This window comes from Gorilla gorilla, chromosome 16 (genome assembly GCF_029281585.2).
Source record: "Gorilla gorilla gorilla isolate KB3781 chromosome 16, NHGRI_mGorGor1-v2.1_pri, whole genome shotgun sequence".
In the NCBI taxonomy this organism is placed as follows: Eukaryota; Metazoa; Chordata; class Mammalia; order Primates; family Hominidae; genus Gorilla; species Gorilla gorilla.
The window spans coordinates 45,419,244-45,435,587 of NC_073240.2; the positions used below are offsets into that span (position 1 = coordinate 45,419,244).

The window sequence follows — 16,344 nt, forward strand, 5'->3', positions numbered from 1 at the left end:
AACTATGTTTGTTTTGCCTGGGAAAAAACAAGACACAGGGGCATCTGTGACCTGTACTTTCCCAGTAAAACTATGTTTTTACATAATCCACTTTATCATTTATACCAGTGCTACTCAAAGTGCTGGTCTAAAACAAGGTAAGACACTTCTATCAGTATAAATCCAGAATACTGCTTCCTTCTTCAAAGTCTTGCTACAAAAAAACCCCTACTGAACTAAACAGTGTACTTAGGGACACAGCAGATATATATTTTGGTGCATACTAATCTCACCACGTTCCAGCAACAAGCAGTATACAAGTGCTGACCACACTTTTAAGTAGCACCAGTCGATACCCTAAGAAGTCTCTGCATTAGAGTAAGAGAGATTTTGTGCCTTTATAGAATTATCATTTTTTTGAGACGGGGTCTCACTCTGTTGCCCAGGCTAGAGTGCAATGGTGTGATCTCAGCTTACTGCAACTTCCGCCTCCCAGGTTCAAGCCATTCTCCTGCCTCAGCCTCCAGAGTAGCTGGGACTATAGGCACGTGCCACCATGCCTGGCTAATTGTTATATTTTTAGTAGAGATGGGGTTTCACTATGTTGGCTAGGTCTCGAACTCAGTGACCCGCCCACCTTGGCCTCCCAAAGTGTTGGGATTACAGGCATGAGCCACTGCACCCGGCTCCTTTATAGAATTATAATAAACCTTACGTTGAGTTGAAGATACTATGAGAATATGTGTATTCAGGGAAAAAAGGAAAAGCCTTTTGAAATGAGAAATGGGCAAAGGAAGGTGTTCTTAACCGAGGATCCCTGAATAGGCTTCAGGAAGTCTGTGAATCACTTTGAAATGTAAGCAAAATTATATGCATATGTGTAATTTTTCTGAGTAGAGGGTTTATAGCTTTCTCATATTCTTAGAGGTTCTGAAAAAGATTAAAAAGCACTGATTTAAACAAACATCCCTGATTCATTGAGAAGAGATAGTTAGAAGTTAAAAGTGGCAGAATAGAGAAGCTTTTGATGAAAACAGCAGACAGGTATGCTGGTCAACTGTTTGCTCTGACCCACCTCCACCCTTCCCACTCTGCTCAGTATTGCAGGAAACTACATTTCCCAAGCTCCTTTGCCCTTTGGCTACCAGATACATATAGCCACAAAGACACTGTGGGAGACTAAAGATGGGAAGAGGGAAGAAGCCAAGATATTCTCCCCCTTCATTTTCCTGGGGCATCTCCGCTAAGTTTCTACCTGCATACTCTATGTTCCCGGTTCCCATTAGGCAGCCTGGTTGTTAGTTTAACTCCCAGAGATGGCTCCAGCTTCTGGGTTCTGGTAACACCACTTTTTTGCATTGTTCTTGCAGCCTTAGGGGTGATGATGGCTTTCTATTTTGTTATTTTTGGGTTGTCTCACTATCACGTTTGGTTTCCCCATTCTGCTATCATGCTGTGTAAGTAATTCCCTACATTAAATGCCCTCCGGTTGAAAGATCTAGAGTGATTTCTGTTTTCCTGGCTGAACTCTGATAGACCTAAATATTGGCCACCTAAATACTGTACCTGAATAAGGTGGTAGAGTGTAATATCAGATGGCAGGACACTAGGAGGAGTGCACTGTGGGAAAAGAGCAGTTTTTAGCTTGGGGTAAGGAGTTAATGCCATCTTCAATAGCTGGGGATCCACTTTCTTCAAACAGTTTTCATTTTCTTCATTCTGAACAACCTAAGTAAAAAAACAGATAACAGGTTGGACAGTAGCATTTTTCTCTTCTCAGAGTTTCTTTTTTTCACAAGAACCTTGTGAAACAAGATTAGCTTGAGAAGAGTATGTGGTAGTGAATATAGCATTAGACAAGTAGTCATAAGTTAACAGTTCTTGTTCTGGTTCTAAGACAAACTAGCTATGTGACCTTAGCTAGATATTTAATATCGGGTCTTTGTTTCCCCATCTGCAAAATTAGGAAGTTCAGCTAGATCAGTGATTTTCAAGCTGTATGTAAAGAAATTGTTTGAAAAACAGCTCTGCCAATATTTAATTCAATAATATATATTTTAAAATATTTACAAACTGATAAACTAGATGACTTCTTACCCAACTCTAAAGTTATTCTATGACTGTAACTTCTGACAGGTGATTAAAAATAGAGGATTAAATAGTCGTGTTTTAAGGTATACTGCAACAATCTAAAAAAGGTGGTACTAAGTTAAGCTAGCACCATTAAGAAACCTTTGAAGATTACGTGTTTTAAGGTATACTGCAACAATCTAAAAAAGGTGGTACTAAGTTAAGCTAGCACCATTAAGAAACCTTTGAAGATTAGATATTAAACAACATTCTTTTTTTTTTTTTGAGACGGAGTCTCACTCTGTTGGCCCAGGCTGGAGTGCAATGGCGCGATCTCGGCTCACTGCAAGCTCCGCCTCCCGGGTTCAAGCAATTCTCCTGCCTCAGCCTCTGGAGTAGCTGGGACTACAGGCACCCGCCACCACCCCCGGCTAATTTTTTTTTTTTTTTGTATTTTTAGTAGAGACGGGGTTTCACCATGTTAGGTCTCCATCTCCTGACCTCGTGATCCGCCCACCTCACCCTCCCAACGTGCTGGGATTACAGGAGCCACCGTGCCCGGCCTTTAAACAACATTCTTAATTTCCCTCTAAACAGGCCACTCTACTTCTAAAAAGCAAAGATGGGCACATTTCCACTAGGTCCCTCAATACAGTTTATATGGGTAGCTGAAGATTATGGTTTCCTTTGACCTAAGAGGGCAAATTAGTAGACAATAATTACTAAGCCACAGATCTAAAGTATTCTTCCTCCCAGAAGCAAGCAGATCCTAATTGTATTCTGAAAACAAATCTGGAGTATTGGAAAACAAACTAAAGGGAAAAAATAATCTCTATATAACATATTCATTCCCCTCCCTGCCCCTGCCCAGCTTTTTTTTTTTTGAGACAAGGTCTCACTTTGTCACCCAGGCTGGAGTGCAGTGGTATGATCTTGGCTCACTGCAGCCTCGACTTCCCAGGCTCAAGTAATCGTGTCTCAGCCACCCAAGTAGCTGGGACTACAGGAGCACGCCATCATGCCCAGCTTTTTTTTTTTTTTTTTTTGAGATGGAGTCTTGCTCTGTCACAGAGGCTGGAGTACACTGGCGCGATCTCAGCTCACTGCAACCTCTGCCCCCTGGGTTCAAGCAATTCTTCTGCCTCTGCCTCCTGAGTAGCTGGGATTACAGGTGTACGCTACCATGCCCGGCTAATTTTTGTATTTTTAGTAGAGACGGGGTTTCAGCATGTTGGCCAGGCTGGTTTTGAACTCCTGACCTCAAGTGATCCACTCGCCTCGGCCTCCCAAAGTGCTGGGATTACAGGTGTGAGCCACTGCACTCGGTCATGCCCAGCTAATTTTTAAATTTTTTTTTTTGTGGAGATGGAGGTTTCATCATGTTGCCCAGGCTGGTCTCAAACTCCTGTACTCAAGTGATCCACCCACCCTGGCCTCTCAAAGGGCTGGAATTACAAACGTGAGCCACCGCACTTGGCTTCATTCCCTTTAAACTGAAGATGACATAAATGTCTTTTCTTTTTTTCTTTTTTTTTTTTTGAGACGGAGTCCCGCTCTGTTGCCCAGGCTGGAGTGCAGTGGTACAGTCTCAGCTCACTGCAACCTCTGCCTCTCAGGTTCAAGCGATTCTCATGCCTCAGCCTCCCAAGTAGCTGGGATTACAGGCGTGCGCCAAGACGCCCAGCGAAGTTTTTTTAGTACAGATGGTGTTTCACCATGTTGGCCAGGCTGGTCTCGAACTCCTGACCTCAAGCGATCCGCCTGCCTCGGCCTCCCAAAGTGCTGGGATTACAGGAGTGAGCCACTGCACCGGGCCGAGATATAAAATTTTTAAATTCAGCCTTATCCTCTGCTCTTTAATCTAATGAAATACTTGAATATAGTTATATTTTAATATCAGCTGAGATCTAGACAATCCATAGGTAATTCTGCTAAATTTAAAAATCAGTCCTATTTTGTCATAAAGTGCTATCCATACCTGACTGACACCCCCAGGAGAATACATTGTAGTAGCAAGGGCCAGGAGGGTATGTCCTTCCAACAGCATACTGCTTACACTGGCCTGATTGGTGGGAATCAAAATCTGAGCATTTGCAAGGCTAGCCTGGAAGATCAGTTTGGGATCTGGAAAATAAAAGACAGTGTTTTTCTCCTTAAGAGGGATAAATACTAAATTAAGGATTACATAAATGTGAGAACAATAACATAAATTTTTAACTCTATCCACAGTAAAAAAAAAAAAAAAAAAAAAAAAAAAAAAAAAAAAAAAAAGGACTTCCTAAATTTAAAAGCAATGGGAAAACATCACAGAGGGAAAAAATGAAAGATTTGTCTACATAAAAATAAAAACTTCAAAGAAAATTAAAAGGTAACAATGAACTGAGAGAAAAATTCTAACAAATGACAACCTAAAGAGTTGCTGAGTTTGTCCTCAACAAAGAGCTCATCCAAATCAATGCCAAAAATACTGACTCTAACAGATAAATGGGCAAAAGAAATAACCAATTTATGAAGGAGGAAATATAAATGCCTGACACATAAAACTATATAATTCACTAGCAACAAAGAAATGCAAATTAATTAGATGCCATATACTACCTATCCAATTAGCAATAATTTAAAAAAACTCATCATCAAGCATTAGAGCTGGTCACAGTGAGTAGAGACTAGAGACTAGGACTTAAAATAAAATTGTACAACTCCCTTGGAAAGCAATCCGGTCCTACAGCAAGAACCTTAAACATGTGTAACCTTTGACCCAATAGTTTTATATCCCAAAACCTATCTGTGCTAAGAAAATAATCTGAAATAAGGACAGTTTTATATTGAAATATATTCAAGACTATTATTTATAATAGAAAAAAATGGAAAATGGCCTCATTGTCAGAAAATGAGAGAACAGAAAATTAAATAACGGTATATCCATACAATGAAATATTATGTAAACATTTAAAATGGTCACTGTCCTTTTTTTTTTTTTTTTTTTTTGAGATGGAGTCTCACTCTGTCACCCAGGCTGGAGTGGAGCTATCTTGGCTCACTGCAAGCTCCACCTCCCCAGTTTATGCCATTCTCCTGCCTCAGCCTCCCAAGTATCCGGGACTACAGGCACCCGCCACCAAGCCCAGCTAATTTTTTTTTTTGTATTTTTAGTAGAGACGGGGTTTCACCGTGTTAGCCAGGATGGCCTCGATCTCCTGACCTCGTGATCTGCCTGCCTTGGCCTCTCAAAGTGCTGGGATTACAGGCGTGAGCCACTGCGCCTGGCCTAAAATGGTCATTGTCTTTAAGAATGTGGGAAAATTCTGTTATAATATTACACAAAAAAAAGCAGTATATAAAAACATAGATGTTTCTTGTTGTTCTACTAGCACTTAACAATAGTCTGTCACAAGGTAGGAGCTCAATAAATATTTGTTGGGTGAATGAAATACAATAGAGACTAAGTTTTTAAAAAGTACAGTGAAGATAACTGGAACAAAATACATTAAAATATTATCAGTGGTTACCTATGGGTGGTTATTTTCCTATGTACCTAGGCTATCTACCTATGGAGGTATTACTTTTTAATTAATTAATTATTTTTTAAAAAAGAGACAGGGTCTTGCTTTGTCAACTAGGCTGGAGTGCAGTGACACAATCATGGCTCACTGCATCCTCCAATCCCTGGGCTCAAGTGATCCTCCCATCTCAGCCTCCCAAGTTGCTGGGACTACAGGAGCATGCCACCACAGCTAATTTTTAAAAATCTTTTGTAGAGACAGGGTCTTGCTATGTTGCCCAGGCTGGTCTTGAACTCCTATCCTCAAGTGATCCTTCCATTTTGCCTCCCAAAGCACTGGGATTACAGGTGTGAGCCACCACACCTGGCCAGTATTACCTTCTTGATAGTTGTCTGTGGCTTCTAGTTTTTTTTTTTTTAACAATGAACATATATTACTTCATAATCAGCATGCAAAACCAAAAAACAAAACCCACATTATGAAAAAATTCTGCATTTTGAGAGAAACTGGACATTACATGTAACTGAAAGACTACTGACATTCCTTGTCTGTGGTCATTCAGCCTGTCCCCTTTCCCATATTTCTGGCATAACACCAGCTAAGTCCTCAGGGGTAAGAAGGCTTTTCTGTCTGATTACAACCAGAGTAAGCCTCTACATCAGCAGCTCCACTGCAGAGGACACAACAATCTCACACATACTATGGATTTCTTTTAACTCCATTTGGAGTTCCTTACTAAAAATTCAAAACAGGGATCTGGAAGACAGACCACTTCTTCATGGATAAAGGGTGTCAGTCTACCAGAGAGCAGGAATTCAGCCTGTGACAAACTGGTGGGATAAGGGAAATTCTAGAGCACGATGCTAAGGGGAAGGGGACAAAACCACAGAAGCTCTTTGCTCCAGGTCTAGCTTTTCTTAGCTGGTTGATGGCTAACCTTTTTGGCCTTCCTTCTGCTTCTTACCTCAAGTGTGAGCCTAGATTACATTCAGATAGCTGACCACAGCCAAATAATTTATTTAAAAGAGTTCACAAGTTTAATACCATTCAACAGACCAGTGACTGATCCAAAGCAAGTTTCTGTGTTTAATACAGTATACCCATACCTGTTAAATTACCAGCAACTTGTCGACACTGAACTAAAAATTCAAACCAAGGGTGTGCTTCATGTAACTCTTTTTTTTCCAAAAAGGGACAATTTTCAGGACTAAGTCTGTATATAAAACAAACAAAAAACTTCTTTGATTAACATACAGGATAAGACAATTACAACCATGTTTGCTCAGGCGATGATTAGCATTTAAAAAAAGAATCTTGGAATTAAAAAGTAAATATAACACAAAATACTCCCACTCTTGTGTTGTATTTTACATATTCTTCACGATCTGGAAACAATTTTAGAGATAGAGATTTTAGAGACATCATATGTTCACTACCATGATGAAATTTATCCAAATCTTTATCAGATTAATAGATACCTTGTACTTTAAGATACTTCATATTTTATTGGTTTTTACAACAAAAACTTTTTAGCATATTCAAACTTAATAAGAGGCTTTTAAAAAACTCTTACAAGCCAAGTGTGGTGGTGTGCACCTGTAGTTCCAGTTACTTGGGAGGCGGAGGTGGGGGAATTGCTTGAGCCTAGGAGTTCGAGGCTGCAATGAACCATGATTGTGCCACTGCACTCCAGTCTAAGTGACAGAGTGAGACTGTCTCAAAGTAAAAAACAAATAAAAAGCTTACACAACTACAGAGAGGTTACAACTGAGGAATTATGGCTCAGAATACATACTTTGAAAATACAGCTCTTAAATCTGTTCTCTTGCCAGTAGCTATGGAGACAACATTTCTAAGTAAGACTAATGATATGACATACCAAAAATACAACTTCTCTTGGAACTCCTAGTCTGTTTTTTTTGAGACCGGGTCTCACTGTATTGCCCAGGCTGGAGTGCAGTGGCGCAAACATGGCTCACTGCAGCCTGGACCTCCTAGGCTCAAGTAATCCTCCCACCTCAGCTTCCCAGGTACCTCGGACTACAGGTGTGTGCCACTATGCCTGGCTGATTTACTTCTTTGTAAAGAAGAAGACCCACTACATTGCCCAGGCTGATCTTGAACTTTTGGGCTAAAGTGATTCTCCTGCCTTGGCCTCCCAAAGTGCTGGGATTAGAGATGTGAGCCACCGTGCCCGGCCAATTCCTAGTCTTTACTACACAAAATAAGTAAAATAAAAATGTTGCCTATGAGTGCACAAATGTGGGCTCCAGAATAAAAATTAAGTAGAATTAAATCAGCTCTTCCACTTATTAGATGTGTGCCTTAAGTAACATACTTAGTCTCTCTCAAAGCCTGTTTCTTCATCCATAAAATGGACATGGGAGTAACTACCCCATAGAGTTTTTGTGAAAATTAAATGAGATAATGCATATAAAGTACTTAGCTTAGTGCCAACATTGTAAACACTCACATATTAAAGACTACTTCTATTGTTATCATTATTACTGACCCAACAGCAATTAACACTGGCCACAGATATGATTCTGCAGGTTAATCTTAGGCAGACATATACTGATGTATTGCTCTCTCTTTCTCTGTGCATGTGTGTCTATAGAAATATAAATTTTAGAGCATATCTAATATACCTTTAAAGTGAAATACACCTTGCTATGAAATCAAAGTTGCTTAGCATTCTCTTGGTAATCAAAGTATCAAAGAAAACCCCAAGTAAAACTTTAGAATCTTCCTCTCAAACCTTTTAAAGCATTTCTTTCATTGTATTCTAAAGTCAAGTTATTTAAAAGGTTAACAGAGATACTACAGAATTAATTCACCAAAAAACACATAAGCATTTTGCTGAATGTAGTACTGAACTCAAAGATGTACCAACTGTTGAGATGGAGAAAACTACCTCAAAAAGATCAGTATTCCTCGTGTGAATGCTTACTATTTTCCTAAAAGTCACATTCAGGAGTCATATGCAAAGAGAAAATGTGAAGACCTGCTCAAGGACAAATGCATTCTCAGTACTCACTTGTAACAGTCAAGGTAGACATAAAGAAGATGCTGCAGACTGTGCTCCAAACAATAGAGAATGAATTGAGAATGGAAATCCCAACCTTCTTTGGTCTTGTAGTTTTGAACAGGGAGGGTATCCTGTATTACACCTCCAATACGGCTCAGTCTTAGGAGGAAGCATTCAAAGTCTTCCACTTCAGATGCCAAAAAAACCCCATTCCTATGGACAGATTTATAGGTTGTCAAGTTAAAAAGTCGCTATGTTCAGAGTAGACCAAATCATGCCCACAGTTTAGGTCTCAATTACTTAAAAATAAGCATTTACAAATTAACGCTGCCAGTTCTTACTCTATATGTTCTCAGACACATTTTTTGCTGATTTCTAATAAAATTTTCTGCACCACTGTAGTAAAGGTAGCAACGACAGACTCAAGCTATCTTTATTATTTTAAAAACCTAAATCAAGTTATTTCCATTTTTTGGTTTTTGATGGGAGCCATTACCCAGTATAGCAACAGTGGTTAACCCTTGAAGCTAGATGCTCTAAGCACTGAGAAATTCACCAAGATATCCAAATAAAATCATCATGCTACATCAGAATAATTTAAATAGACCAACTACTGAACAAGAATAGAAATCTGCATGTAAATATTACTTTTTACAAAGTTACTGTTACATCATATATACCAAAGGAGTAAAGAAAATATATACCTGTATATGGAGTTTATAGAAACATCATGGAACCACTAATCTAATTATAGAACACTATAAGCCCTTGGTATATTCCTCCCCAACTGCATGCCCTTTGCTACCTCCAGAGGTAGCCACTATCCTGACTTTTATGATAATCATTCCCATACTTTTTTTTTTTTTTTTTGGCAGGGTCTTGCTCTGTCGCCTAGGCTGGAGTGCAGTGGTGCCATCTCAGCTCACTGCAAGCTCCGCCTCCTGAGCTCAAGTGATCCTCCTACCTCAGCCATCTGAGTAGCTGGGACAACAGGCATGTGCCAGCACACTCAGTTTTTAAATTTTTTGTAGGGACAAGGCCTATGTTGTCCAGGCTGGTCTTGAACTCCTGGACTCAAGCAATCCTCCTGCCTAGGCCTCCCAAAGTGTTGGGATTACAGGTGTGAGCCACTGTGTCTGGCCTTTTTACTTTTATTCATAGTTTTATTACACATATATGCAATCCCAAATAATTTAAGGTTTTACCTATTTTGAACTTTGTATTATGTGGAACATTCTGGATATATTGTTCTCTACCTTATTTCTTCTACTCAAAATTGTGTGATTTATCCATGTTGATACCTCTGGGTATAATTTGTTATTTTTCATTATTATATAGTATTCCATTGTATGAATATACCATATTTATCCACTCTACCTTTGAGAAAATTTAGCCATACTTATGATAAAAACTATTGGCAAACTAAGCATAGATGCAAACTCCCTTAACTTAAAAGGGGTATCTAGAAAAATCCTTCTAGCCAACATCATATTTATTAGTGAAACACTGAGGTCCATTTTAGTTGTTCCTAAATTTCGGGTAAAATAAATTTGCATTTCCTTACCTATAAATGAGGAAGAGCATCTTTTCGTATGTTTATTAGCCATTTGTGCTTCCTCTTTTGTGAGAAGCCTGTGCTGGTATCCTTCTCCTCAGATCCAAGCTCTACTCTGCATCACCCTACTCTGTTCCTGGAGGCTCACCTCTATGGGTTCTACTACGAGACCCCAGTGTCCTCAGACTTCTGTTTTAGTTCACTCAATGGGAGGGCTCCATCAGGAGATAAAAGGAAATATCCTGGCTCTCTCTGTGCTGGGTGACTACAGCTTGGCTGACACCCTACACTAAGGGTCACAACTCCTGCCAGGCAGCTCTCTTGGTCTCAGTGCCAGATCTTTGCCCCTTTAGGCCTTTTAGAAAGCATATATCCTACTACTCCCAAGGTTGTGAAGATATTCACTTATAGCATTTTCCATATTTTATACTTTCACATTTGACATTTAGGTGTTAACATCTACCCAGAATTGATGTAATGTACAACACAAGGTAGGGAGGGGAATCTGATTAGATTTTTTTCCCCACATAGCTATTCAGTTATTCTAGCCCCATTGTCAAAAAGATGGTTCTTTCTCCACTCTTGTGCAGGACCACCTCTGTCATATGTAAAATGATCATACAGGTATAGGTCTGTTTCTAGGCTCACACTTCTGTTCTCTACCCCGGCACCAATACTCTGTCTTAACTGCTACAGCTTTAGAGTAAGTTTTGATATCTGGTAGGGCAAGTTCTTTTTCAGGGCTCTTCTTAACCCTCTAATTTCTTTTTGTTGTTTTTTTTGAGATGGACTCTCACTCTGTCTCCCAGGCTGGAGTTCAGTGGCTTGATCTTGGCTCACTGCAACCTCCACCTCCTGAGTTCAAGTGATCCTCCTGCCTCAGCCTTCTGAGTAGCTGGGATTACAAGCAAGTGCCACCACGCCCAGCTAAGTTTTGTATTTTTAGTAGAGACGATGTTTCATCATGTTGGCCACGCTGGTCTCAAACTCCTGACCTCAACTGATTTGCCAACCTCAGCCTCCCAAAGTGTTGGGATTACAGGTGTGAGCCACCGTGCCCGGCAGACCCTCTAATTTCTATATAAATATTTATGATCGGCATGTCATAATCCACAAAAAAAAAACAAAAAACAAAAAAATAACCTCTGGGATTTTTACTGAGATTACACTATATTTAAAGATCAACTTGGTAAGACTTGATAGATAGCAGGCTTGTCTTGCTCCAAATCTAAAGAGAATGCTCACAATGTTTCACTAGTAAGTATGATGTTGGCTAAAAGGATTTTTCTACACACCCCTTTTAAGTTAAGGGAGTTTAGGCCAGGCGCAGTGGCTCACGCCTGTAATCCCAGCACTTTGGGAGGCCAAGGCAGGCGGATCACGAGGTCAGGAGATTGAGACCAATCTGGCTAACATGGTGAAACCTCGTCTCTACTAAAGATACAAAAAAAAAAAAAAAAAAATTTAGCCAGGCGTGGTGGCGGGCGCCTGTAGTCCCAGCTACTGGGGAGACTGAGGCAGGAGAATGAGGAGACCTGGGAGGCGGAGCTTGCAGTGAGCAGAGATAGCGCCACTGCACTCCATCCTGGGCGACAGAGTGAGACTCCATCTCAAAAAAAAAAAAAAAAAAAAGGCCGGGCACGGTGGCTCACGCCTGTAATCCCAGCACTTTGGGAGGCCGAGGCGGGCAGATCACGAGGTCAGGAGATCAAGACCATCCTGGCTAACATGGTGAAACCCCATCTCTACTAAAAATAAAAAAAGAAATTAGCTGGGCGTGGTGGTGGGTGCCTGTAGTCCCAGCTACTCCGGAGGCTGAGGCAGGAGAATGGTGTGAACCCAGAAGGCAGAGCTTGTAGTGAGCCAATATCACGCCCCTGCACTCCAGCCTGGGCGACAGCGAGACTCCGTCTCAAAAAAAAAAAAAATTAAATTAAGGGAGTTTGCATCTATGCTTAGTTTGCCAAGTTTTGATTGTAAATAGGCTGAATTTTATCAAATGCTTTTCTGTATCTAACAGGGTGGTATGATTTTTCCCCTTTAATCTGGTGGTATAGAGTTCATTAATTTACTAATTTCATAATTCCAAAACCATATATACATTAGTTTAAAAACCAAATGCTAAGCAAAATATTAGGTAAGCATACAAGTTCTATAATATTTACTAGTAGTAAACAAGAGCATTTAGTGCAATGGAGAGAAGAATGAATAGAAAATCAGGGCTAAGGGATTTAAATCTGTAACAAACTGGCTTGGGCAAAGCACTTAACGTCCCTGGATCTGACTCTCCACATCTTTAAGCTGGGTAGGAAAATACAGCTGTAAGTATACCCCAATAAGTGTAAATAGAAAATAATACATAAAAATATGTTTAAGAAACTTAACATACATGTTATTAGCTTTCCTTATACTATTTCAACAGGTTAGAAAGATAGATTAAATGAAGCCAAATGAAATGGTTGATATTCAGTCATTTTTGACCCACACAAATGGCAAGTTCATACGGTTCAATTTAACAGGTTTTTCTAAATGAATTAAAGTTTAAAATCTTCACATCACTTCAAGAGCTACTTCCCCTCATTATTTCTTAATTCAGCAGTTCTTAGTTCAAGAACATGCACAACACACATGTAGTGATATGAAGCACAGGCGACAGGATACTAAGGTATCTCCATCTCAGCTCTTGTCACTTGCTCCTTATAGCCCTACTGAAAACTTAACATTTCTATACCAAAGTGCATAAAATGTTTTGGGAGGAACCTGCATCTAGACCTTGAGAGCTTATTTACTACCCACATGATATTAAATGCATATGATTTTTTTTTTTTTTTTGAGACAGAGTCTCACTCTGTTGCCCAGGCTGGAGTGCAATGGCGCAATCTCGGCTCACTGCAACCTCTGCCTCCTGGGTTCAAGCGATTCTCCTGCCTCAGCCTCCCAAGTAGTTGGGATTACCTGGCATTATGCCTGGCTAATTTTTGTATTTTTGTAGAGACAGGGTTTCACCATGTTGGCAAGATTTGTCTTGAACTCCTGACCTCAGGTGATCTGCCCGCCTTGGCCTCCCAAAGTGCTGAGATTACAGGCATGAGCCACCGCACTTGGCCAAATGAGTATGATTTTAAAACCTCACTGTAAGATGATGCCCTTTAAATTTTATAGTAATATGAAACAACACTGCACTGGATTTATGGCATTTCAAAGGAAAAGCTATACCATTATTTTTTCTTGCTCTTCCCTTGTATTCTTCCCATTGGGTATTAGTTCAACAGTTATAATACCTGGCCAGCTTATCTAAAATTTCATTCCTCATGTAGTTGTTACAGGAAGTATTCTGGTTAATAACATCAACAGTCAGAAGGGGCCATTTGTTCTGCTGAAGTGAAGCATAACTATGCTGGGTTTGAAATTCTCCAATCCATAAGATAATGTTTAACCAATCATGGCGAGCTGTGAGGTATCTCCAGAGGGCTTCAGGGGAATATGATTTGTATTCTACATGAAAAAAAAACACATTTTAAAATATAATTAATTATGTCTATTGACATGTAACTCAACACTAAATTACTGAGTAAATGTAACAATCTGGACATAGATATTTATACAATATATTAATTATTCAGGTCCTCTGTTTTACTGTTTTCTTTTGAGACAGGATCTCGCTGTGTTGCCCAGGCTGGAGTGCAGTGGTGCACTCGTGGCAGCCTCGACCTCCTGGGCTCAAGTGGTACTCCTACTTCAGCTGCCCAAGTAGCAGGGACTGCAGGGATGTGCCATCATGACCAGGTAAATTTTTTTTTTTTTTGAGACAGAGTCTCGCTCTGTAGCCCAGGCTGGAGTGCAGTGGCGCAATCTTGGCTCACTGCAACCTCCGCCTCCCAGGTTCAAGCGATTCTCCTGCCTCGGCCTCCCAAGTAGCTGGGATTACAGGAATGCACCACCACACCCAGCTAATTGTTGTATTTTTAGTAGAGGCGGGGTTTCACAACGTTGGCCAAGCTGGTCTTGAACTCCTAACCTCAGGTGATTCGCCTGCCTCAGCCTCCCAAAGTGCTGGGATTATAGGTGTGAGCCACCACGGCCGTCCACCCAGGTAATTTAAAAAGTATATATTCTGTAGAGATGGGGGTCTCACTATGTTGCTAGGCTGGTCTTGAACTCCTGGCCTCAAGCAATCTTCTCATCTCGGTTTCCCAAATTTCTGGGATTACAAGTGTGAGCCACCGTGCCTGGCCACATTGTTCATTTTATAATCAATACTACAGCCAAAGAGCTAGATGTAGCTTCTAATTACTCTGGTGGTTAAAATGAAACTTACGTATTAGCTGTACATTTCACTTACCTGTTCAACCCTTTTTTCCCCTTCTCTTTCCCTTAATGTAAATAAAAACTTTGTTTCAGATGGCGAAGGATGAAAAGAAAAAAATAAATTAAAAATAATAAACAAATAAAAACTTCAGCCATAATAGTAAGCCAGAATTTTACTCTCTGAATTGCTACTGTTTACCACTGTTAGTTATGACCCAGATCCCCCTATATCAGATGGCATAGATCCCCAATTTACACAAGAAGCTCAAGACTATTTGCAAAAACAGATTGTCACTTTGAAGCTGGAATGAAAACTCAGCCTTGAAATCTCAATTAACTATTTTTTTCTTTTATTAGCACATTATAAATCCCTCCCAGAAACTCTGAGATAAGAAAGAGATCTTAATGCAACGACTTGCATTTTAAAGAACCTGAATATTATTTCCCGAAAGGAATTCTAAAATTGAGACACATCAAAATATTCAAATATCAATACCCAATTTAATCCTCATTCAGTATGTTCATATTTCAGGCTCTCTCACACTTGCCTTCTGGACTTATCCTGGGGAGAAGGATGGATTCTTGTGTTAGTTGATCCCACCACAGAGCCCAATTTAACACAATTCTATGGTCCTGTTTGTTAAATTCATCTTTACAATCATATTTCAGGAATGAGTCCAAAACAGACTTGTGCTTGAAAAAATCTTGTTCCTGTATCCAGTACCTAAAAACAGTGATATAAATTTTTTTTTTTTTTAATTTTGGAGAAAAAGGCATCATTCCTTTTTATCTGCTCAAGAACATCCACTCTTTTGGGGAACACATAATTCTGATTATGCAAATATTAAAATGACAGAAAACTCTCGAGTCCCTTCTGTCTGATACAAGTTTTATCTCCAAGGAGAATACAGGCTCAGTTCCACATAAGAAACTTGTGTTCACTAACAATTATAAATGAAATACTATCTAACAGTATTCTAATATTATCAAAAGAGGACTAATGAGACTACCTGGGAAATGACTGGATTTGCATATTTTCTTGGAAATGTCCCAAATAAAGCTTCTCAACTTGATGCACGAAGTCTATAGTTCTTTTCTCTTTTTCAGAAAAATAATTTTTTTCTTTTAAAATTTCAACCTTGAATAAAAAGTAATTAAAGCAGTGACTTTACAAAAAAATCAAGCACATTTGCAAAAAATGTCATGAGATTATCAAAGAAGGTAGTGCTGGGAATTAAAGATTATTAAAAAAAGTCATGAGATAATATGCCATTCAAGAATTATATTTTGAACATTTGAGTTAATGTATATTAACACAAATTTTCTTTTGCCACAAATGTAAAATAGTCATTGAAGAAAGATGAAGGGGAAAAAAAGATGAAGGGGTTGTCACACTTTTACTTATTAGATATTAGTTGAACATTAAAATTACTTAAGGTTTTTCTTCCAAGGTTTTCTTCCAAGTTTTTCACCCAGGCTTTCTAGAAAATGTATACTATGTAGTCTCACCTTTACCTACCAAAAAGTCACGTATATTTTTATTAGTTGTATAGAAGCAGATCTTGAGCAATTGGCCTTTTACATCAAACCCCTAAAATAAACATAGAAAACCAAAAAAAGTTACATTTTGTAATGGAACTATTTTGAACATAAATATGTGTTAGATACAGAAACACCCTATTATAAACATCTATCTTGTTAGAATTCCATAGCTTTCTGCTCTTTCAAACACTCATTTCCCTACTTTCTTTTTTCTTTTTGAGACAGTCTAGCTGTGCTGCCTAGGCTGGAGTACAGTGGTGTGATCACAGCTCACTGCAGCCTCGACCCCCAGGCTCAAAGCGATCCTACCAACTCAGCCTCCCAAGTAGCTGGGGCTACAGGTGTGCATCACCATGCCT

At 39.4% G+C, this 16,344-nt stretch overlaps 1 protein-coding gene across 5 annotated transcripts in view; it reads right to left on the reverse strand.

The window, feature by feature from the left end:
• SPG11 (SPG11 vesicle trafficking associated, spatacsin) overlaps positions 1 to 16,344 on the reverse strand; it is a 101,107-nt gene that overhangs the window by 44,210 nt on the left and 40,553 nt on the right. For all 5 annotated transcript variants that reach the window (XR_010131173.1, XR_010131174.1, XM_055363588.2 and 2 more), the window contains exons 12-19: positions 15,963 to 16,034; positions 15,454 to 15,581; positions 14,992 to 15,167; positions 13,417 to 13,630; positions 8,590 to 8,793; positions 6,659 to 6,765; positions 4,028 to 4,173; positions 1,546 to 1,707 (exon numbers count right to left, since the gene is read on the reverse strand). Coding sequence is in view for 3 of the 5 variants with exons in the window: in XM_055363588.2 (XP_055219563.1) it covers positions 1,546 to 1,707; positions 4,028 to 4,173; positions 6,659 to 6,765; positions 8,590 to 8,793; positions 13,417 to 13,630; positions 14,992 to 15,167; positions 15,454 to 15,581; positions 15,963 to 16,034 (1,209 nt within the window). In the remaining 2 variants the exon portion in view is untranslated. The remainder of the gene's footprint in view (positions 1 to 1,545; positions 1,708 to 4,027; positions 4,174 to 6,658; positions 6,766 to 8,589; positions 8,794 to 13,416; positions 13,631 to 14,991; positions 15,168 to 15,453; positions 15,582 to 15,962; positions 16,035 to 16,344) is intronic.